Raw genomic sequence first — 23,223 nt, 5'->3', positions numbered from 1 at the left:
TAATTCTTTAAAAAATGAGCATTTCTGATCATTGTTTTTAGAATTTTACCTTTTTATGGCATCCATTTCAGTTCATTTTTGTCGGAGCATATTGGAATTTATATAAAATAAATGCCATTCTTGGTTACTTCATTTTCATCTTTAAAAGAATCAGCATTTAAAAATAGAAACTGTAATCATTTAATGAATTTATATTTTCTCCACATACAAGGTAAAAGTCTTGGGAGGATAAACTCTTTTAAATCATATATATCTTTTGTGTGCTCAGATTAGCCTTTTTAGAAATAAATTTTCTTTGTCTTGTGGGCATAAGAGAAGACTAACTTTGTACTAGCATATTAACATCTTCTTTCTTCACTATCTTACTATTTTGAGGAATTACTTGCTGGTTAATTCCCCAGTTAAAGAAGGAGGCCTAGAAAAGAAATTTGAGAACATTTTTCCATGCTCTGCGAAATTATATGATCTTAGCTCGGTTCATTAACTTTGTTAGAATTGTGTAATAACCCAAACAAATATGAAAGCAACCTGCCCTTTACCTCGATCCCTACCTTGGCTAAAAACCATAGAGTAATGCCAATGAGCAGAATAAGTTGATGAGAAAAATTCAAAGGCATATCACTGGTTGATTTAATAAAATTAATTACTCTGCCACGCAGAAAATTTACTAGCATTCTGGTTAATTTCACAATGTAAAGTCATAGAAGGGAGGTGGATTGAGAGAACACACCTTATTAGTTTTGAATAATTATTTAAAGATGTGGAGCTGCCTATTTTAAGTACTTTGTTAAATTCCTTAGTGCTTTAAAAATCTCAGTGGTTGTGTCCCGGTATGTATGTGTGTATGTATGGGAAGGAATATATTTAGTATATTAGTTTATAAGTAAATTACTTATCTAAGATATAGAGCAATAAGTAGAATCCTAATAAAACCATTGAAGTGAGAACTTGCTTTCAAACTGGCTCATGGGAGGTTTCTATAATCTGTTGATACAATTACTGCTTTTTCTTGTTTCTTTACAATCCAAACAAGATGTTTGCTGTGGCAGTGGAAAGGTTCCTGAATCCATTGAATTTGCCAGCATTGTCTTTTCTCACGCTGTGTTCTTTTTCTCTATCTCTCTACCCTTCCTTTCTTCCTTTTCCCCTTTCTCCTTTTCTCCCTCTGTCATTCCTTCCTTCCCTGGTAATGGGCAAGAGTCAGTTCTGGTTCATTAGATACTAAATCTCTTCAATTACCAGTTGGGAAGAAAGATTTTAAAAATGTGCTTCAAGCCTACTAACTGATTTAGATTTAAAGGACAAATACTTCTCCTGTGGAGCCTAAATTAAACTGCAGAAAGGATGTAGACCTTGAGGAATTAATCCAGGCAGGGCCAAGGCTCAGACTGGGTGTGTGGGGGGGTAGGAATCATTTCAGTTTCTTTCATTTGGGACCCCTGGTGCAAAAGAAAGACAATAAAGGCATGCTGAAAGATACAACTGGTGTAAGAAAGTGAAATGTTCTGTTGCTTCAAAGCTAGATGTAAGTGATGATGTGGGGCCATCTAATCAAACCTTTTATGTATTTGTGTGTGTGTGTGCTTTGCAGCCATTTTCAACGTGGATGACTCTGTGGTTGATCTGGAGACCTTGGCAGCTTTATATGAAAATGTGAGTATCAAAGACCTACAGAGCCAGAGTTCCTAAATTTTCCACCTTTACTAACTGGAGGAATGTTACAGTCTAAGAAATGATAATGTTGGGACCGGTAGTGCATTTATTTGCTTTGTAAATGGTCGACCCAGAACCGACGTTGGTTTGAATCCCGGCATCCTGGATGGTTCCCCAGGCCTGCCAGGACCGACTTCTGTCCACAGAGAGAACCAGGAGTAACCCCTGAGCGATGCAGGGTGTGGCCCAAACCCCCCCCCCAAAGAAATGGTAATGTTTGACTCTTTCCAACTGGAAAATGACTGAGCCATTCATATTCTTTGGTGATTAAAAAAATGAGATAGCCTGGAAGAGATTTGAGCACAGAATCTCAGTCTCAAATGAGATTAAGCATGAGAAAAGCACTCTGCTGTGATATCTCAGCTAGTTGATCACATTGTCCTCTTCTAGAAAGTCCATGCTCTGTGACCACTGCTTCTGTGTTGCTCAACTCAGCCCTGTTGAGTACTCTAAGAGCAAAGGAAAGCAAAGTATTTGTTAATGTTTATGCAAACTACTGTTTTCCTGTAGGAAATGAGAAGGCTTATAGTGGCTTGAATGGCTACTTTCAGCCCGTGAGCTAATGTTCTCAGATTATACTGGGATGGCAGGTGTGTATTTTAGTTTTACTTTTGAAGCCCTGCCTTTCCTTAACTTACATTAACTTGAGGTCACCTGTTCTTGAGCCTATGTGACCATCAGTCTAAGGGGGATTATCACTGGTTTACCTTAATTTTTGGTGACTAGTAAGATAATTCAGTATGGATAACAGTAGCAATGGACTTTGCGAGTAAATTCTAGTGTACACATAAGAGGTCTTGAGATTGTGTGTCAGTAGCTGACAGAATTGACAAGTTCTTGGAGAATATGACAAGAAGAATCCAAATCGCCACAATTATTAACTGTGCTTGTCCACTGACTCTGGATGTTAGAAGATAACTTGAATTACCTTCTTTTTATTCTTCAATAGTGACATTTCCTAAGGAGCATTTAGCGTCTTGGGAGTATGCTATGAACATCCAGTGAAAGCATAATTTATCTCATTACTTCTTTTCTCTAGCACCTTAATTTCTGATAGAACATGTTTATTGTTTAATAGTAAGGCTTAGCAGGATTATATAAAGAATTATCTTCTAGATGTTTTTTGCTGATACCAGGGCCTTAATTGTATACATCGTCAGTACTTGTTAGCTCAAAGAGGTGAGCTTTTGTTAAAAAAAAATAATTGGAGGGACACACCTGATTAGTGCTCAGGGATTACAGCTGGCTCTGCATTCAGGAATCACTTTTGGTGGTGCTCAGGGGACTATATAGAGTAGCAATGATAGAATCAGGTCGAATGTATGCAAGCAAGAGCATATCCCTTATACTGTCTCTCCAGCCCCTCAAAGAGGCAGAGTTTAACAGCAGGTAGGGTGTTTGCTTTGCATGCAGCCGACCTGGGTTTGATCCCAGCATCCCATTTGGCATCCCATATGCTGCCAGGGATGACCGCAGGGGTCAGAGCCAGTTGTAGCCCTGAGTACAGCCAGGTGTGGCCCCAAACCAAAAAATATTAAAAATAAAAGAGGCAGGCTTTCAACAACTGAAACAACTGGATACATAGAGAAAACAGAGACTAATATTAAAATAAGCACTTTAGACAAGAAGTGCTATCCATGTTTAGAAAAGAAGAAGTGATTTTAAGTAAGTTTCAGAAGCCTACGTATATATGAGGGTCATTCCAAGCTAGAGACATGGCCATCAGTGATAACAGCCAAAGAGCCTGTCTTCTGCATCCAGCTGAGGTCGCTTGCAGTGGCCTTTGGAATAGGCCAACACTTCTAAAATGCTAGCATACTTCAGAATACTCAGAAAACTGACTGCTCCCTGGAGTTGCTCAGTGTGAAATAAGGCCAATCATCTACATTTCTGAGCACATGACCTTGCTGCTAAGAGGTGACACTTGAATACATACGCCTTTTGATTGATTAATATTGCTCATTTTTGAGTCTGTTTTATTTCTTGTATTTCAACACAGAGAGCCCAAGAGGATGAATTGGTTAAAATTAGAAAGTATTATGAAACATGCAAAGAAGACGAGTTGAAGCTGTTGGATAAACCTGAGCAGTAAGAACACTTGATCACTTTTCTGGTCTGCTGAGAGGAAAAGCACAATCTCTATCTTCCTGCCTCCCAACTCTGAGTAAACCATTTTAACTTGTGCAGTGAGTTAAGCTCTCGTACCATCTTCCCCATGACCTATTACATGCCGCAGAATGACTTGCCTGCTGGGAAATGAGCCCGGAGACTTGTGCTGCTGGTAGAATGTCTCAACCCCATTTCCCAGTCCTTGTGACTCCCCTTTCTTACTCTAGCAATTTATTAATTCTTCCTAGACTAAACATACTGACCAAAAGGGTAACTGAGGAAGAACTAAGTCATCACTTTGTACAAGGATCAGCTGATGCAGTTAAAAAAAAAGATAATAGTAGAATCACATATTTCAAACTGACTCTTGTAAAACTCATATCCAGAAAAGATGGTTTGAATGTGCCAACTTTCTCCCCAATTCTCCACCTGTTTATGTTCCATGAAGAGAGGCCCTTTTCATCCTCCTTTTTTGGTATGTAATTGTTCTTTTCTCCATGTCATAACTAGGGGTGTTTGCTCAGTGATTAAGGGTTCTGGCTCCATACCTGTTGAAAGTCCAAAGCTCTTGAGCATGTAACTGAGAGACTTTTGTCCTAGCTGAGCTCTTGGTGTCTTCAAACCGATACTAGGTTTCTGGGGTGCTGCAGCCCCCAGACTTTGCCCAGGACTCTATGCAAGAGTAGTTCAGAGTGGCAGGGATTCTTTGCCTATTGCTACTTTGAGTGTGTTGTGTTAGTTTCAGATCAACCCTGTCAGCTCAGAGTTAGGAGGTAAGGAATGATAGCCAGCCAGGAGAAAAAGGAAATTGAGAAGTTAGATGTATGATAACAAGTCAGTTTTGGAGAAAGAAATTCAGACTCTGATAGCATGAAATAAAACATTTGTGCCCTTTCCCTGGATGCACAGGAGGACCTAGGCATCCAGATGCAGGTAACGATCTCTAATGGTCAGGCAAGGAAATTCTATTCTAAGTTCACTTGCTTGTTAAAGACTTTGAAACTTTAGCTGAATTTCTTTTGCATAAAGTCTAAGACAGGATTCCAACACCCTCCCTACAACCCACACAGATGTACACATATTAGTTTATGCTGTTATTACTCTCACTGATAGGTAATTTCTACTGCCTTTCACCCTTCTGTTCTAAACTGATTCATTTGTATCAACTCCCACCTTGACCCTATGGACCACTCTCAAATCATGCTTCTGAATGCAATAAATTCCAACTCTAAGTCATAATAATAATAATAATAAGTAAAAAGCAAGTGACTTATAAGGGAATATTTAATTACTAACAAGGCCCTCAGAGTATTTGGGTTTTCCTTAGCTTGGATTTGATGTCTTATAGATATCGAAGATTTATTTTTTATAGGAGTGACATTAAAGTGCTAGTGTGGTAAAGTTCTGGTCATGATCATCTCTAGGTTTCAATAACATTTTAGGCGATTGGGGGTATCTGACACAACAGGAGTAAGTCAGGCTTACTCCTGGCTCTTTGCTCAAAGATCTTGGAAGTGCGCAAGACACCATTTAGGGTTCTGGACACTGAACCTGGATCTGCCATGTGGAAGATATGGGCCCTGAACTGTACTATCTCTTCAGCCCCAAGGCTAATGTTTCTTACCATACAATGGTTTTCAGTGCTTTTTCAATTATGGATAGAGGTACCATTTTGTAAACAGGAGGTGGAAAAGCACTCTTAGAAAAAATTAAGGCTCTAAATATTTCAAATTTGCTTGAGCCATTGATCCCTAAAACTGCATGTGCCGTTATAGTGCATAAAATGAACTCTAAAGATATATTTATGAGCAGTGAAATGTAGTTTTGTATTATTTTTACTCATTATAAAATGTTTTTGTTGATTCTTTTCTCCATAATTAAAGAATTTAAAAACCATTCTTAGTTGAAAAAATGCACAAAAAATAAGTGGCAGGCTTAATTTGACCTGTGGATTTGCTAGTCCTCTTCTACACTCTGGGAATAACTAACACAATCAAATTAAAAGTGGGTTTCTGCTACTTGGAAGTGCTTTCCTTTTGCTTTTGTGTTGATGCCTTTCTTTTTTATTTCTTTTAAAATAATATTTTATTTAACCACCTTGATTACAAACATGATTGTGGTTGAGTTTCTGTCATATAAAGAGCACCCCTCTGTCACCAGTGCAGCACTCCCATCACCAATGTCCCAAATCTCCCTCCTCCCCACCTCAGCCCTGCCTGTACTCTACTCAGGCTTTCTATTTCGCTCATACATTCTCATTGTTAGGGTAGTTCTCAATGTAGTTATTTCTCTAACTAAGCTCATCACTCTTTGTGGTGAACTTCATGAGGTGAACTGGAACTTCCAGCCCTCCTCTCTTTTGTCTTTAAAAATTATTGCAAAAATGTCTTTCATTTTTCTTAAAACCCATAGATGAGTGAGACCATTCTGCATCTCTCTCTCTCTCTCTGACTTATTTCACTCAACATAATAGATTCCATGTACATCCATGTATAGGAAAATTTCATAACTTCATCTCTTCTGACGGCTGCATATTACAAAGCAATCGTTATCACACCAGCTAACATCATTACGAAGGTAAAATCCAAATGGATTAAAGACCTCGATATCAGACCTGATACCATAAAGTATATAGAACAACATGTAGGTAAAACACTCCATGACATTGAGACTAAAGGCATCTTCAAGGAGGAAACATCACTCTCCAAGCAAGTGGAAGCAGAGATTAACAGATGGGAATATGTTAATGCCTTTCTAATGCTACTTTTTCAAGATTTAAAGTGTGTGAATGATCACTATAGCAACTTCCTGAATCCCCTAAGCTGTTACTGACACCGGAAAGGTCTGTTGTGCTGCCTTGTGACCTTATGTGCAGAGCACAGCTGCTGGGAGAGGTATCGATTCCAAAATGAGGGGATTGTACCTTTCTTTCATTTAGTCCTCCTGCACAGGACAGCATCTGTTTGAGAGACGTCAGAGTCTGTTTCTCTGACTGCTTACTTGTCATTAGTTCCAAATGAGTTGAGTGTAAGCATGCTGAACATACTGGAAAATGTGAATCATTTATGGTTTGACATAGTAATTTCCTAACATCCCTGAAGTGCCCAGTCCTATAAATTATAGCAGGGAGAGGAGTCTGGCTTCATCACTCACCTCATCATTTCTCTTGCAACCCAGTGCCAGATACAGAAAATCATTTGTATCTGCCTGCATCCAGCTTTCTGAGAGCTTCTCCCTTTAGAATTGTCTCCCACTCTCTTTTCAGTCTTCTGTGGGATAGTGTCCAGGTGCAGTTCTGTTAAGTTGGATCAGGCTTCATGGTTTGCTTTTTTGACATAAAGTGAAGACATCATTCTTGATATTGGGATATCCCACTTGGGTCTATGGTGATCGTTGGAACCCTCACAAGAGAAAAACCCATAGACTTATGGAGATAAGCCTGTAACTATATTGGTGTTCTCCTTTGTGGAGGAACAGAGGTTGCAACAGAAATGTCCACATGTGAAACAAAAATGCACTTGGAATGCAGAGGAGGTTAAGCCAAGTTATTACATCCACAAGAATATCGGATCCTGTTGTATCATTCCAGTCAACTGAATTGCTTCTGTGCATGGGGAACCCACACAGTGTGAGAAGGGGAACCTTGTCAAGTTCCTACTTTAGCCTGTAAGTGGGATAAATAAGCCTATTCTGGGAAAGAAGGAAAAGAACCCTTATTTCTGACTTCTTTTGAGGTACTTAATCTTCATTATTATGGATCCTATAGTATAGAGTTAAAATAATTCAAAAAGGATCCAGGCCATAAATATGCATAAGTATCAAGATCCAGTATCTAAGACCAACATTTGGAGATATGCAAAAGAATTTTTATTCCTGCCCTTAAAGTTAAAGCATTAAGTTCAGGAATATTGTATACCTGAAAATCTGTTGTCAACCATATGAATCGTGTTGTCTTAAAACAATGCAAAAAGAAGGAAAAAGAGCTGTGGGGCTATAGATAAATTACATCTGGTAGGGATATTGCCTTTCACTTGGCTGACCCAGATTCAATCCTCTGCACTACAAATAGTCCCCTGCATACCATCTAGAGTGATCTCTGATCATAGAGACAGGAGAAAGGTCCTGAGCATCACTGTGAGTGGCTGCCAGAAAATAAAGATTACAGGAGAGATATGATACTTACCTCATAATTTTTGAAGTATAATACTTCTAGAACTTTTACTAATTAATGAGAAGGGAGCTACATTGTTCTTTCTGAGACATTTGCATGTGCATTTTTAGACCACTTGTGGCATAAAGTAGTTTTATTTTTTTTTCAAGCTTCTTCAGTATTTCATAGTATTTTTCATCATTCTACAAATCTACAACTCTCAAGCCATCCTAGACTTCTCAGTAACCCTTGGAATTGGGTATTGTTGCGTTAGATAGTTTTCTCATCAGCTGTCTGTTCTTTATTTCACATAGCAGGTCCACTTTTTACCCTTTGAAACAATGTCAGAACAATAATGGGAAAGATAATCCAGTTGCGAATCTTCTATTCACTCCCATATATCAACTAGATCAATGCAATTGGTTTCCTAATCAAAAAGCAAAAATTATCTTTTCTCTATTTAAAATTCTTCATCCTGATTATTATGATTATATATTTCAAAATCTCTTATCTGTTTCTGGTAGTTGTTCACAAATGTCTTCATAGTTATCCAGGTGGTTTCAGAGCTTTGATTTAAATGCCCCCAAGAAGAGCTCCGATAGCCCTTTGTAGAGTCCATTACTGGAAATACTTCTTATTCTCCATCATAACTGTTGATGTATTTCTTAACTATATAGAAGGAATTGTGAATGCTTTATATTCTTTTTTTCATGTCTTAGCAGTGGTGCCAAGCACAATCAAAACTTCATGGAGTCCTTAGGGCTGCATGAAATTCTTGATGACTGATGTTCAGTATTGATATTTATCCATACCTTATCAGTTCTATATAAAAGCAATGTAAAATCCCTAAATTTTCTCCTCACACCACCCCTCTAAATCTGGATATGTGTTTTCAACTCTTTAGCAAGTACAAAACATTTGGAACTTTTAATAGTCTGAGAGCATAGTATGTAGTGCAAACTGTAAAGCCCAGGAAAACTTTAATTTCAGAGAACCTTGATATTCTAACAATTTTTCACGTGTAACAGAAATCAGTAATCCTAAGATCTTGTCTCCTTCTAAAGCTCCATTTCTGAGACAAATGATACGTTATTGTTCTTCCAGAATCTCCTTTCCATCTTGTTCTTGCTGGAGAGCTGAGGTATTTGATCTGTGTCTTCTCTTTTACTCTTTTTTTTTTTTTTTTTTTGGTTTTTGAGCCACATTCGGCAGTGCTCAGGGGTCACTCCTGGCTGTCTGCTCAGACATAGCTCCTGGCAGGATCGGGGGACCATATGGGACACCAGGATTCGAACCAACCACCTTTGGTCCTGGATCGGCTGCTTGCAAGGCAAAGGCCACTGTGTTATCTCTCCGGGCCCTTCTCTTTTACTCTTTGTAATTCTACTGATCATTTTTACTGAAAAAGAGTGAATGTCTTGGAGATATAGATCCTACTTGTGATATGTTACCTGTAGTCACACTGGTGAGGAGGAGAGAGTGCATGGCACTGTCGTGGAGGTAGCTTTGGGCTACATCTAAACCAATGAAACTTGCCAAGATACAGCAGAACAGTCCTGTGAGCTTCCTCTACTTTTTATAATCATGATAACTGATAAAACTCTTATTTCTCATTTTCAAATTAGGAGGTGGCTTAATCAGAAGCAATTCCCATATAAGTTGTAGAGTTTTAAATTTTTTCCTAATTCAGAATTTCTATAAGTTTTTTGTATCCAATCTCATGGGGTTTTTAAAACAATAATGAACTTAAAACTTAGATATAACTTAAAACAAAGGGACATTGGTGATGGTGTTTTTTTTTTTTAATAAAGTACATGAAAAACATAAAAAAACCAAATAAGTATCTTTTCTTTTATGGACATTCTTTGTATCATCTTGCTATAAATAAAAATTATGAGCTTGTTTAGGTAAATGAAAAAATAAGATTCAGAGTCTCCCTGAAATCCAAATCTTTTCTGAAAATAAAGTAAAAGAGGTACAAAGGATAAGCCAAGGACTATTCTATGGAAAGCGGTCTCCAGATTTGCTCCTATGGAAAAGCATATTCGATGAAAGATCACAAAATGTCAAGTGACTGATGTTATGAGTTGACCCAATTTTTCAGAAATATCAGTTAATCATCATCCAATCCCAAAGTGAATTTTGGAGCTGTTAGTAGATCCTCTCCTTTTCTGGATTCATGTCCAACTTTTTCCACCCATTTTAGTTTATACCCCGTGCTCTGGTGTTTGGCCTGGAGAGTGTTCAGCTTTTCCAACTTAATTTTGCAAAGGGCACCAGAACCCAACTGCTCAGACAGTGAGCATCTGTGTGTAGGTCAGAATTCACCTTTAGCTCTTACGGTCTAGCTTGCCATCATTTTTAAGAAACTTTATACTGCATGCACCTGAAGACTGCCTGCTTTGTTCTAAGAAGCACTGGACTGTGAATTTTACCTGTGCAGGTATATTTTGGAAAATAAATATCAAAAGTAGAATAAGATAATGAAGATTACTTAAATGAGCAGAAAAACAAGAGTCATAATCTCATTCTGTAAAGGATTTTTTTTTAAATCACTGCCTTGCCTCAAGTCTTTACTGAGCCAATATAAATAGCCCTTCAGAGAACATTGCATTACAAAGGGGGTTGTTTCTGTATTTTTCCCTCCTAAAGGTTAGCATTTTCAGTCTGGGTTTAGTTACTTATTTTAAGTAACAGTAGATAGATAAGTTGTCATAAATTCAGTATCCCTAATTAGCCTTATATTCCAAAGTAAGCTATTCATTCAGCAGTATTTAATAACTATCATTGAAATCCATAGAAAGTTTGTTGTGAGCAAAATAAATGGTTCCTTGAGCTTGCCTATCTGAAACCTTGAATAATTGTTAAACTGAAATAGTCAAAGAATATTCTCTGTGTCAACTATCTTTTTCCCCCCTAGTTATTGTATATCAAGATAAAAGATTTATTCTTGATTTTTACAGATTTTTGCATGAGTTGGCCCAGATCCCTAATTTTGCTGAACGTGCCCAGTGCATAATCTTCAGATCCGTGTTTTCAGAGGGGATCACTTCTTTGCACCGGAAAGTAGAGATCATCACTCGAGCTTCTAAGGTACGTTTAAGTTTAAAGGATAGTATTTCTGTAGAGAATAATTTAGGAAATTGATGGGACAGATCAATGTGTGGTGCTGGAGATAAAGTACAGCTGGAAAGGGACAGTCAGTAGTTTGCCTTGCACCAAACCAACAAGGGTTTGATCTGATCCCATCATATGGTCCCCAAGATCCATCAAAAGTGATCCCTGAGCACTGCTGGGTGTAGCTCCCCACGCCAAAATAAATCAATAGCTTAAGATTGCTTCTTTCTCTAAATCTTAATTATTCTGCTCAGTTGTATCTGTGAACATGCGTGAGTTGACAGAGAAAAGGAAATACAAGCTGACAGAAATGGGAGAAATGATGATTTTACTTACTTCTTTCAACTATCTCAAGTATGTAACAAATGCTGTGAGTTACGGGTCACTTAAGATCAAGTTAAATATAGTTTTTTCCCACTCAGTTTACTGGATTATAAAATATAATTTTAGACCTGTGCGTTGTACACCTGGAATGTGTTTACATAATGAACTAACATGCTTGAGGGTTGCTAGATTAAATGGTTACAATGAGAGACAAGAAAAATAATTTTCTACTGGATTTACCACTCTGATAGTTATTATAAACTTAAATTGTAGCCTTCGACTTTTCTCAACAATGTTTCATGCTGTTAATACATGTTACTCTGCTCAGTATCCAATTGCTTATCTGTAAGTGTCATTTTATCAATAAAATAAGATATTTTTTTATTAAAAAAGCACATCTACTACCAAGGTAGTAACCATATCCTAAAGACAAGATAGAAGTCAGTCTACAGCTGAATTTGGCTTTATTTCTTAACCTAAAATAAAGGGGGGAAAATGTAACTAAAACTGCCCAGCAGAGACAAAAGTACCAATTTGAAATTCTGCACTTGAAACATGGTGGAGTTTAGAAGTAAGAGTCTTGATGGACAATTGAAATATGGAGTTGAAGAAACCTTAAATAGCTAGAAATTGTAACCATTAATGTAAATATTAGCACACACTTAATAAATATAAAACTGAACGTGGTATCTTTCTTAACCTCTGAGGATTATCTGGTGATAAGAAAACATAGTTTTCTATGTTTCTATAGTTTTCTATGCTGTTTGATCTAGCACAACTATACCTATACTCAGATGCATAGTCCAAAAACAGACAGAAAAATTACATTAAATAACAGAGATGAGGGCCAGAGCGATGGCACGGCTATAGGCCATTTGCCTTGCATGCGGCTGACCCAGGACAGACGGCGGTTTGATCCCCTGGCATCCCATAGGGTCACCCCCAAGCCAGGAGCAATTTCTAAGTGCATTTCAAGGAGTAATCCCTGAGAGTCACCGGGTCTGGCCAAAAACAACAACAACAACAACAACACACAATGAAAGAAAATGCCAGAGACAATAAGATGAGGGCTGGAAGGACCAGCAATGATATGAAGCTCACCACAAAGAGTGGTGAGTTCAGTTAGAAAAATAACTACACTAACAACTACCAAGACAATGTTAATGATTGAGAGAAGTAGAATGCCTGTCTCAAATATAGGCAGAGGGTGGCAGGGAAGGGAGATGGAGCATTGGTGGTGGGAATGTTGCAGGGGGGTGTTCTTTTTTTATAACTAAAACCTAACCACTAACATGTTTGTTATCACGGTGCTTAGATCAAGATATTTAAAAATAAATAAATACCTCTCTATGTAAAAGTAGTACAATGTGAAGCCATAATACTCTAACCACAATTTTCTCCAATACACGCAACTTTTTTTTTTTTTTTGGTTTATGGGTCAACCTGGCAGTGCTCAGGGGCTACTTATGGCTCTACGCTCAGAAATTGCCCCCCAGCAGGCTCAGGGGACCATATGGGATGCTGGGATTCGAACCACTGTCCTTCTGCATGCAAGGCAAACACCTTACCTCCATGCTATCTCTCCAGCCCCCAATACATACAACTTCACAATAAGTTTTATTAAAGGAAACCTGACAAAAACAAATATAAATGTTAATTTTTAATCTCCAGTTTTAAAACAGTCTATATTTCACTGGAAATGTAGAAAATAATGGCTGTTATTCTTTTATTTTTCTAACACTTAGATCTTAATATAGTACATTTTTCATTGCATCTTCAATAGTCTATCACATTATAAAACACAACAAAATAAGCCTATGGGACTTAATAATAAATAGCTATTGCTGAATGAACAGTGGTCAGTTCATTTGGAATTTGGTTCTCTAAATATGTATGTTTCTCTTTACAGGGCTTGCTGCACATGAAGAGTGTGAAGGATATTTTGGCTCTTATTCTGGCTTTTGGAAATTATATGAATGGAGGAAATAGGACTCGGGGACAAGCAGATGGATATAGTTTAGAAATTTTACCCAAGCTCAAGGACGTTAAAAGTCGGGTATTTATTTTTGTATTATCTATGATCTGTCACTGTTTTATGTTTATATCTTCGAATTTGGAGGGTAAGATGGAGGGTGGTTTATTGTTTTTCTATTCATCTTTAACAAAATGCTGTTCTTGTTTTATTTTGACTGTTGAATGAAGATAACTGTTTTTCATGCAAGCTCTTATTTTAACCACACACACACACACACCATTCTTCGCTCTAAAATATCATATTAGAGGTTCAGCTATAACGAGAGAATAAAATAGAGATGAGTAAGTACAGTTGGAGCCACTGCACTAGGGTGGAGCCTCTTTCCTGTTGGCTACTTGCAGTTGACTCCTTCCTCAGTAGCCCAGGGAGGTTGAGGTTGAATCATAGGTTGAGCTGAGTTTTTGAATTATTCTTTAGATCACAACAATTGAACTCAGGCTCTACTGTGAAACTCTCTGAACCTGATTATCATTTGGCTCCACTCCCCTGTGGAGTTCCCTCTTTAGAAACAACCAGCCCATATCTAGGCATCCCATGGGGGCTAGGGGAGTGGAGGGAGGGGAAACACACAGGCAAATTAGAATTAGACTCAGTGAACAAGACACAAAGGCGGCCTTGTGGGAGGGCTTGCTTGCCCCTGGCCTCCCAGGGTCATAAAGTGGCATGGCGGTCCTTTTAAGCTGCCCTGATTGTTTTTCATGCCAATTAAGTGCACACACTTCTTTTTTTTATTTATTTTTTTATTTTTTTGAGTGGTGGGAAGGGAGAGATGGTTTTCTGTTTCCTAGTTTCTTTTAGTGCTCTCTTGCCCCCTCCAGTCCTGCCTTTATGCCAAAAAAATTATTGAGAGACAGTGTTTTGTTTTGTTTTGTTTTGTTTGTGTGTTTTAGCCATTAACTTAGAGGTCATGTTGATGATCTGTTTTTCCCTCTGTAAAGGATTGCATGTTGTCATTTCTTGGTATTGATGTCATGAAACTCGGGTGAAAGAGGAAAATCTTGCCAATCTCAGACAGAATTAGGACCAGATATCAAATTTTCAAGTATTACGGTCCCAATCTGATATTTCAGCTTTCAACTGAATTTTATGGCATGAGAAGGATTTTTATTTCAGTTTCTCTTTTAAACCTAGGACAACGGGATTAATCTAGTGGACTATGTTGTGAAATATTACCTGCGCTACTATGATCAGGTAAGCAAGTTCATAATATGGAAAACTACACTAATAGAGTTTTTCAGCTCATACAACGAGCTGGTATTTGAAATTGGATGATAGATGAATTTCAGGTCCAACATAGAATCTGAGTACTGTCCAGCTTCATTTGTTTACACATCAGAACACTGAAGCCAAGAGACTTTAGTTGAATTTTATAAAGAGAAGCATTTTACTTGCTGGCACATGTTTACTGATTATCCATCCACCTAGTAGCACAGTTTCAGAAAGACCCCAGATATCTCAACATCTTCAAACTAGGTTATGCCGGTAAAGCTGATATTCGTTAAGTAATTTATTATGTTTAAAATTAGAATCTGGGATACAGACCAAAATTTAGGAAATGACAAGACGGTAATCTCTAACACTTTATCACCAAGGATATCTGGAATCATGTTGAAGATGTGGAATTTAAAATCCATCCTTTCTGCTGGAACTACATTTATAGTTAGAAATAAGATTTTCTGAGAATCCCGAGCATACTTTTCTGTTTTATTTCTTCTCATTAAATTGAGAACAAAGTGTCCTAACTTTAAGAAGAAAGAGCTACTGTTCTAAGTTGTTGAGTTATAGAGCAATCAATATGAAAGGGAAAAGTCTCAGGAAAATGTTGTCAGGTCTCCTGGTTAACAATCCAGATATACAATTTTTTCTAGGTAGGAAAGAAGGGAAAGTAATGATTCTGGAGTCTTAAAGTCTTAAAATACTTAACATTTCATCCAGAAACTAAGCACTGATGAAGTTGATAGTAATATCTCTCACATAGTGGTAGCTCATTATCTGTTTTCAGTGTATCTACAGTCATGTTTACCATTGCCCTTACATACTACTTCTCTGTTTCTGATGAAGATATAATAAGTTTTGGTCCTTCAGACCGTGACTTCAGTTCATGACTCCTATTGGTTCCTCTCCGCCTTTCAACTCAATTGTTACTCTTCCCTGTCCATTGTCCTGGCTAAAACCAGCTTCTTCCTTCAGGTGCTTCTAGGAGAGCTGATTAGAGAACTTTGATTGCTTTGGAGTTCATCTTTGTATCTTGACTTATTTATTCACATTCTAGTCTAGTTCCATCTCTCCAATTATAATGTGTAACTCTGTTCATGTTATTTAAATCTCTACCCCAAAACAGGAACAGCTTTTCATATTTTTTGAGCTCAAACTCTACCCAGTTTAATTCCAATATTTTTACAACCATTTTTTAATTAATTTACCTCAATATGTAGGTTCTTATTCATGTCAAGGCTTCATCATTTTTTTACTTTCACCGTGTTTCCATTCTAAGGCATCATTGCATTAGATGCTCTCTTAAATTGGAATTATGAGAGTTTGTAACCTTTTAGGAAATTTTCCCCTTTTCCTCTAAAACTATTAAAATTTTAAAATAAAATTTATGAAAATATTATAAATTAAAAACCTTGTGAGAGGTTAACATAATAACAATAATAACTAGAGGTAGACAAAGATACATAGACTTTTTGTTCTGGAACCCACCACATAGTGCTCACGGCTTAATACTGGCTCTGCTCTTGAAGATTACTCCTGGTGATCTTGCTTGAGAAACTATGGGATGCCAGGGGTTAAACCTATGTGCAAGGCAAGTACCTTAAGCACTATTCTACCACTTTAAAGAAAAAAATTATGTAAACTAATAATGAACTCTTTTGAATCACCAGGAATGAGCATCCTTTTCTCTTAAAAACAAACAAACAAACATAAAACAGACAAATGCTTTACAAAAGGGAAATCAAATGCATAAAATACAGCTTACTATATAATTAGCAACATAAATTGATCAAACCTTCCTTAGTACTATCACATTCCTTTAGCTAATTACTTCAGTTCTATACTGAACTCACCGAATTTTATGTTTCATAAAGGGAACCTTTAAAAATTCACATAAAGGGCTGGAGAGATAGTCAAGTAGGCAGAGTCCTTGCCTTGCCTGTAGTCGACCCAGGTTCAATCTTCAGCACCCCATATCTTTCTTCATGCCCTGCCAGGAGTGATCCCTGAACAGAAAGCCAAGAGGAAGTCCTGATGACTGTCGAAAACAAAACAATTTAAAGTTTACATATATATGTTAGTTATGATTTTATCCATAGAGCTGGGCCTACCTTCAGGGAATAATACCATTCCCTAATCCAGGCAAATCTTGGCCTAGCAGCCAGACTTTTCTGTAACCGAAGTCCTAGAAATATATAGAGCTCTTCTAAGAATTCCCTAATGCAATATATAAATGTATCAACATTTTATTTATGATAATGTGTAATAGCAAAATGTTGCAGAATTTTTGGTAGACATTCAAGGTCAAATAAAGTATATTAGATTCACAAAGGAATAATAAACTACCGAAGATGTTGTGTAGGAAAAAATTTAGTGTAATGGAAAGTACTTGTGGTCTGCCATTAAATATCAAAAGTGTGTTTGAGAACAATTTATAATAAAATCGCAAATCTATAAATACAAATACACAAAAAAGTCTGGAATTATATATATTAAAATTGTTATATATTAAAATGACTTATTAAATGTGTAAGATGATTGTAAGATTGCAAGAGAAATGAACTTAAAAACATCTAAACATCTTGGAGGGGTAGAGTGATAGCATGGGACCAACCTGGGACAAGCCTGGGTTCAATTCCCAGCATCTCATATGGTCCCCCGAGCCTGCCAGGAGCGATTTCTGAGTGCAATTCCAGGAGCATCCCCTGAGTACCACTGGATATGGCCCAGAAAACAAACAAAAAAGTTTTAGATCATTGCTGTGAAATTACAAAATTATTCTTGATTGGTTTTCCGGCATACAGTATTTCAGCACCAATAGCTTTACCAGCTCTCTACCAATGAGTCCCAAAACCTCATTTACCTCCAAGCAGCCTGCTTCTACAAGAGGCACATTTTAAAATGTTAATATAAATATTTAATGTAAATATTTAATATTTATATTCAATTCCATTTAAATTAATATTTAATATAAATATATTTATAAATATTTAATTTGAATATAAATATTTGCACTTTGGTTACTGTACTGGTGCTAATAGGGCTTTCTACATGACACTCGACCATTTTCAGCACCACCTTTTTTGCCTTCTTTGCTTTCTTCCCCATCTGCAAACCCCCTCTAACCCTCCAGTCCCATCAAGAGGCTTGTTTCCTATTGAATACCAGGTCTCATGTACTGTGTTTCTATTGTTTTTTTGGGGTCCCCCCACTATTACGTTTTTTAATATGAAAGAGAGCATTTATGTTGGTCTCTCACTTTTTGACTAATTTTACTCAGCATGGCACTCCAGGTTTTTCATTGTCTCAGCAAATTACATAGCTTTATCTTTTATTATTATGTCTGAGTAGTATTCCACTGTGTATATATCCATAGTGCCTTTTTCCTTGGATAGTTCCTTTTTTCTTGAATACTTGAGTCGTTTCAAGATTTTGGCTATTGTGGCTAGTGCCACAGGAACCTGAAGGTGAAAATAGTTTTGCTCCATTTGTTTTTGGGTTCTCGGGATAAATTCCAAGAAGTGTAGTTGCTGGATCAATTGGAAACTCAATTTCTGGTGTCTGTGTGTGTGTGTGTGTGTGTGTGTGTGTGTGTGTGTGTGTGTGTGTGTGTGTGTGTAAAACCAATATTCTTTTCAAGAATGACTACTAGACTACTCTATATTCCTACTTGCAGTGAACGAGTGTCCCTTTCTCTTCACAGCCGTGTGTGTGTGTGTGTGTGTGTGTGTGTGTGTGTGTGTGTGTGTGTGAGGAAAACCAATATTCTTTTCAAGAATGACTACTAGACTAGTCTATATTCCTACCTGCAGTGAATGAGTGTCCCTTTCTCTTCACAGCCACACCAGCACTGGTTGTTCTTGTTCTGTTTGATGTCTATTAGTTTCCATGGTGTGAGATATATCATTGTTGCTTTGATTTGCATTTTACTGATCATTAGTAATACAAAAATTTCTCATATGCCTTTTGCCCTTTTGTTTTTCTTCTTTGAGGAAGACTATCTCTTCTTCCCAAATTTTCATGGTGTTGGATGGTTTTTCTTATATAAAGTTATACCATGTATAAATTTCTGCAACTGCCCTTCATAACTTTAATATCAATCCTTTATCAAATGGTTGGTAGAAAAATAAATTCTCTCAATTCATGGTCTGTTTTTGTATCTTGTTAGTCCATATTTAAGAGGTACAGAGCTTTTTTTAAAAATATAAATCTATATTTAAGAACCATGATTACAAGCATGTTTGTAGTTGGGTTTCAGTTATAACCAGATTACCCCCTTCACCATGCAACAGCTTCTTAATTTGATGTGGTTCCATTTGTTTACCTTTGCTTTCATTTACTTGGTCAGTAGCATTTTTCCCTTGAAGATGCTCTTTGCTTCATCATAACAAAGAGTTTTGCCTATGTTTTTCTCTCTGTGCTTTATGGATTCAGGTCTAATATCAAGGTGTTTTATCCAAGTTATGATTTAACTTTTATTCATGGCATTAAAAAGAGACCAGACTTCATTACTTTTGCATGTAGCTGACCAGTTTTCCCAACACCACTTGTTGAATAGGCTTTTCCTTGACCTGATTTACATTTTTGATACTTTATTGATTAAGTGATCATATATCTAGGGGTCTGTTTTAGGGTATTCAGTCTATTCTATTGATCAAAGGATTTTTATTTATTCCAATATCATGCTGTTTTAATTACCACTGCTTAGTACAAATTGAAGTTGGGAAAAGTGACACTTTCCATCTCTTTTCCACAAAATTGCTTTGATCTCTTTGGAAGTCGGGGGTGTTTATTGTTCTATATGAATTCAGGAGTGTTTGATCTATTACTTTTAAAGCTGTCATGTCCTTATAGGAACTTCATTGAATCTATGCAGTGCTCTGGTGAATATTGCCATTTTAATGTTATTAATTCTGGGGGCCGGGAAGGTGGCGCTGGAGGTACGAGTGTCCTGCCTTGCAAGCGCTAGCATAGGACGGACCACGGTTCGATCCCCCGGCGTCCCATATGGTCCCCCAAGCCAGGAGCGATTTCTGAGCGCATAGCCAGGAGTAACCCCTGAGCGTCAAATGGGTGTGGCCCAAAAACCAAAAAAAAAAAAATGTTATTAATTCTACTAATTCATGTACAAGTGATGTGTTTCCATTTTCTCTAGGTCTTTCGTTTTTTTTTCCTGAATTAGTGTTTTATAGGTGTTTTAATATAGTTCTCTCACCTCTTTAGTTAAACTGATTCTAATACACTTGATTTTTTTTGATGCTCAATTGTGAATGGGACTTTTTTTTTAATAATCTTTCTTCTTTTTCATTATTTGCATAGAAGAAAGCCGTGGACTTTAGTGTATTAATTTTGTGGCTTGCTACTTTACTATATAAACTTATTTTTTTTAGAAGCTCTTTTGTAGTCTGTAGACAGATACTGAAAGCTTGATTTCTTCCTTTCCTTTTTTTTTTTTCTTGTTTATTGATTGGTTGTTTGATTGGTTTTGGGGCCACACCCAGCTGTGCTCAGAGGTTACTCTGGTTCTGCACTCAGAAATCACCATTGGCAGGCTGGGGGATCATATGGGATGCTGGGAATCAAACCAGCTGCCTCCACAGTTGGCTGCATGCAAGGCAAACACCCTACCACTGTGCTATCTCTGTGGCCCCAACTTCTTTCCTTTCTATGTATATTAATATATTTTCTTGCCTAATTGCTATGGCAATTACTTCCAGTACTATATTGAATAAAAAATGGCAAATGTGAGCTATCTTGTCTTATCTGATCTTAAATGGAGGCTTTATCATTTTCCCATTGACTATAATGTTTTCTGTGGGCCTCTAGTAAGAGCCTTTGATTATGTTGTGGAAAATTCATTCAATTCCCATTTTGTTAAGAGGTTTTATTATAAATGAGGGCTAAATCTTGTCAAACGCTTTCTGTGTATCTATTGATATGATTGTGTGACACTTTTATTGACATGGTGTATTATGTTAATTCATTTTCATAAGTTAAATCATTCTTGTATCCCTGAGATGAATCCCACTTGTCATGGAGTAAGACCTTTCTGATGTACCCTATTTGTATTTTATTTACTAGTATTTTGTTGAGAATCTTTGCATCTGTGTTCATAAGGGACAACCGCCTATAACTCTTTATTTTGTGGTATCTTTGTATTCTTTTGGTATTAGGGTAATAATTCCTTCATAAAAGCTCTTTGGGAATGATTCTGTTTCTTCAATTTCCTGGAAGAACCTGAACATAATTGGTGATAGGTCTCTGTAAAGGTTTGAAAGAACTCACTGGTGAAACTATCTGGGCCTGGACTTTTGTTTTTGAGTAAGCTATTGTTACCATTTTGATTTCTTTGAAAGTAATTGGCCTGTTCAGCTGTTTCATATCTTCTTGGTTCAGCTATGGGAGGTTATAGAAATACAAGAATTAATCTGTTTCTTCTAGTTTCTCACCCTTTGTTGCATAAGGATTCTCAAAGTAAGTTTGTATGACCCTTTGAATTTCTCTGGTATTTGTTGTGATATCTCCCCTTTTGTTTATGATTCAGTTTATTAGTTTTTTCCTCTCTTTGTGATTCTTGATAGTGATTTATTGATCTTATTTATTGTTTCAAAGAACTAATTCTTGGTTTCATTGATCATTTGGATTATTGTTTTAGATTACAAAACTGTAATTTCTACAGTTTTATTATTTCTTTTCTCCTGCCTTCTTTGAGTCCCTTGTGTTAGTCATTTTCTAGTTTTTATCTTTTCTTTTTTTTTCTTTGTTTTTGGGCCACACCTGGTGATGTTCATAGGCTACTCCTGGCTATGTGCTCAGAAATCGCTCCTGGCTTGGGGAACCATATGGGACACTGAGGATCGAACCCAGGTCCATCCTGGATTGGCTGCATGCAAAGCCAATTCCCTACCACTGTATTATCTCTCTGGTCCTTTCCAGTTTCTTAAATTGTGCTGTCAAGTTATTTATATAGGTTCTTTCTTGCTTCCTGAGTATTCTTGCTTATGAATTTTCTACACAATACCACTTTCATTGTGTCTCACAAGTTTTGGTAGGTTGTGTCCTCATTTTTATTTTCAGGAATTTTTTGATTTCCTCTCTAACCCATTTATTGTTCAGTAATAAGCTAATTAATTTTAGGTGTTTGAGTTGTTTTTATGTTTCTATTTATGATTGCTTTTATTTTCAGTGCATAATGGTATGAGAAGATAGTTGGTATATCTCTATCCTCTTAATTTTCAGAGGCATGTTTTTTTGTATCAGGATGTGATCTATCTTAGGGAATGTCTCATGTGCATTGGAGAATAATGTCGATTTACTTTTGAGGATGAAAAGTCCAATATATATCTACCTTATGTCTCTCTACCATTTATTCCTTCAAAGCAAGTATTCTCTCACTTAGCTTTAGTCCAGTTGATCTTTGAGAGGAGATAGAGCAGTGTTACAGTTTCCTACTACTATAATGTTGCTATCAATATTACCCTTCAAACCTATTGGCAGTTGTTTAAAGTTTAGGGAATGTCTCATGTGCATTGGAGAATAATGTGTGTTTGCTTTTGAGGATGAAAAGTCCAATATATATCTACTTTATGTCTCTCTACCATTTATTCCTTCAAAGCAAGTATTCTCTCACTTAGCTTTAGTCCAGTTGATCTTTGAGAGGAGATAGAGCAGTGTTACAGTTTCCTACTACTATTATGTTGCTATCAATATTACCCTTCAAACCTATTGGCAGTTGTTTAAAGTTTTTTTCTGGTACCTATTATATGTTTTGGAGTGTGATTTCTTCCTGATGGGCATATTTCTTGATCATTAAAAAGTGACCTTCACTGTCTCTAATAACCCTTTTCACTCTAAAGTCTACTTCATTTGATACTAGTATGTTAACCCTGGATATTTATCATTGCTTGGGGGCCACATCAGGTAGTACTCAGGGTTACTACTTGCACTGCACTCAGGAATCATTCCTGGTGGGCTTGGGATCCCCAAGAGATTGAACCTTTCCTAAATGCCCTTCCTGCTGTTCTTTCACTCCAGCCCCCACCCTCGCCTTTTTTTTTTTTTGGCTTTTGGCTTTTGGTTTTTGGGTTATCTGGCAGTGCTCAGGGGTTCCTTCTGTCTCTAAGCTCAGAATTCGCCTCTGACAGGCTCGGAGGACCATATGGGATGCCGAGTTTCGAACCACCAACCTTCTGCATGCAAGGCAAACCCTACCTCCATGTTATCTTTCGGCACCCCCACCTTCACCTTTTTAAGGGAGTTGTTTGCTTGAAGAATTGTCTTCCAGTCTTTGACTTCAATCTTTGTTTTCTCTGACTATTCAAATGTGTTGTTTGTAAGCAGCAAAATGATGCATTCAATTTTCTAATCTATTCTATCATTCTGTTTCCTTAATTGGTGCAATTTAGCCCACTGACTTTGAGAGAGATTATTGTCATGGAGATTTGTGCCACATTTCTGCATAAGTTTGGTGTGTTTGTAGAATTTGTCTTGTCTTAATGTAGCGTTTTTTGTTCTTCTTATAAAGATGGTTTTGTACTATGAATTTTCTGAATTGTTTATC

At 37.0% G+C, this 23,223-nt stretch overlaps 1 protein-coding gene across 2 annotated transcripts in view; it reads left to right on the top strand.

Annotated features, from left to right (window-relative positions):
* The window catches only part of FMN1 (formin 1), a 483,837-nt gene that overhangs the window by 321,496 nt on the left and 139,118 nt on the right, over positions 1-23,223 (top strand). For both annotated transcript variants that reach the window (XM_049789785.1, XM_049789784.1), the window contains 5 exons: positions 1,592-1,653; positions 3,713-3,801; positions 10,936-11,065; positions 13,323-13,469; positions 14,580-14,639. In XM_049789785.1, the coding sequence (XP_049645742.1) occupies positions 1,592-1,653; positions 3,713-3,801; positions 10,936-11,065; positions 13,323-13,469; positions 14,580-14,639 (488 nt within the window). The remainder of the gene's footprint in view (positions 1-1,591; positions 1,654-3,712; positions 3,802-10,935; positions 11,066-13,322; positions 13,470-14,579; positions 14,640-23,223) is intronic.

The sequence above is a fragment of the Suncus etruscus genome, chromosome 16 (genome assembly GCF_024139225.1).
Source record: "Suncus etruscus isolate mSunEtr1 chromosome 16, mSunEtr1.pri.cur, whole genome shotgun sequence".
Lineage (NCBI taxonomy): Eukaryota > Metazoa > Chordata > Mammalia > Eulipotyphla > Soricidae > Suncus > Suncus etruscus.
This window is presented reverse-complemented; position numbering and strand designations above follow the sequence as displayed.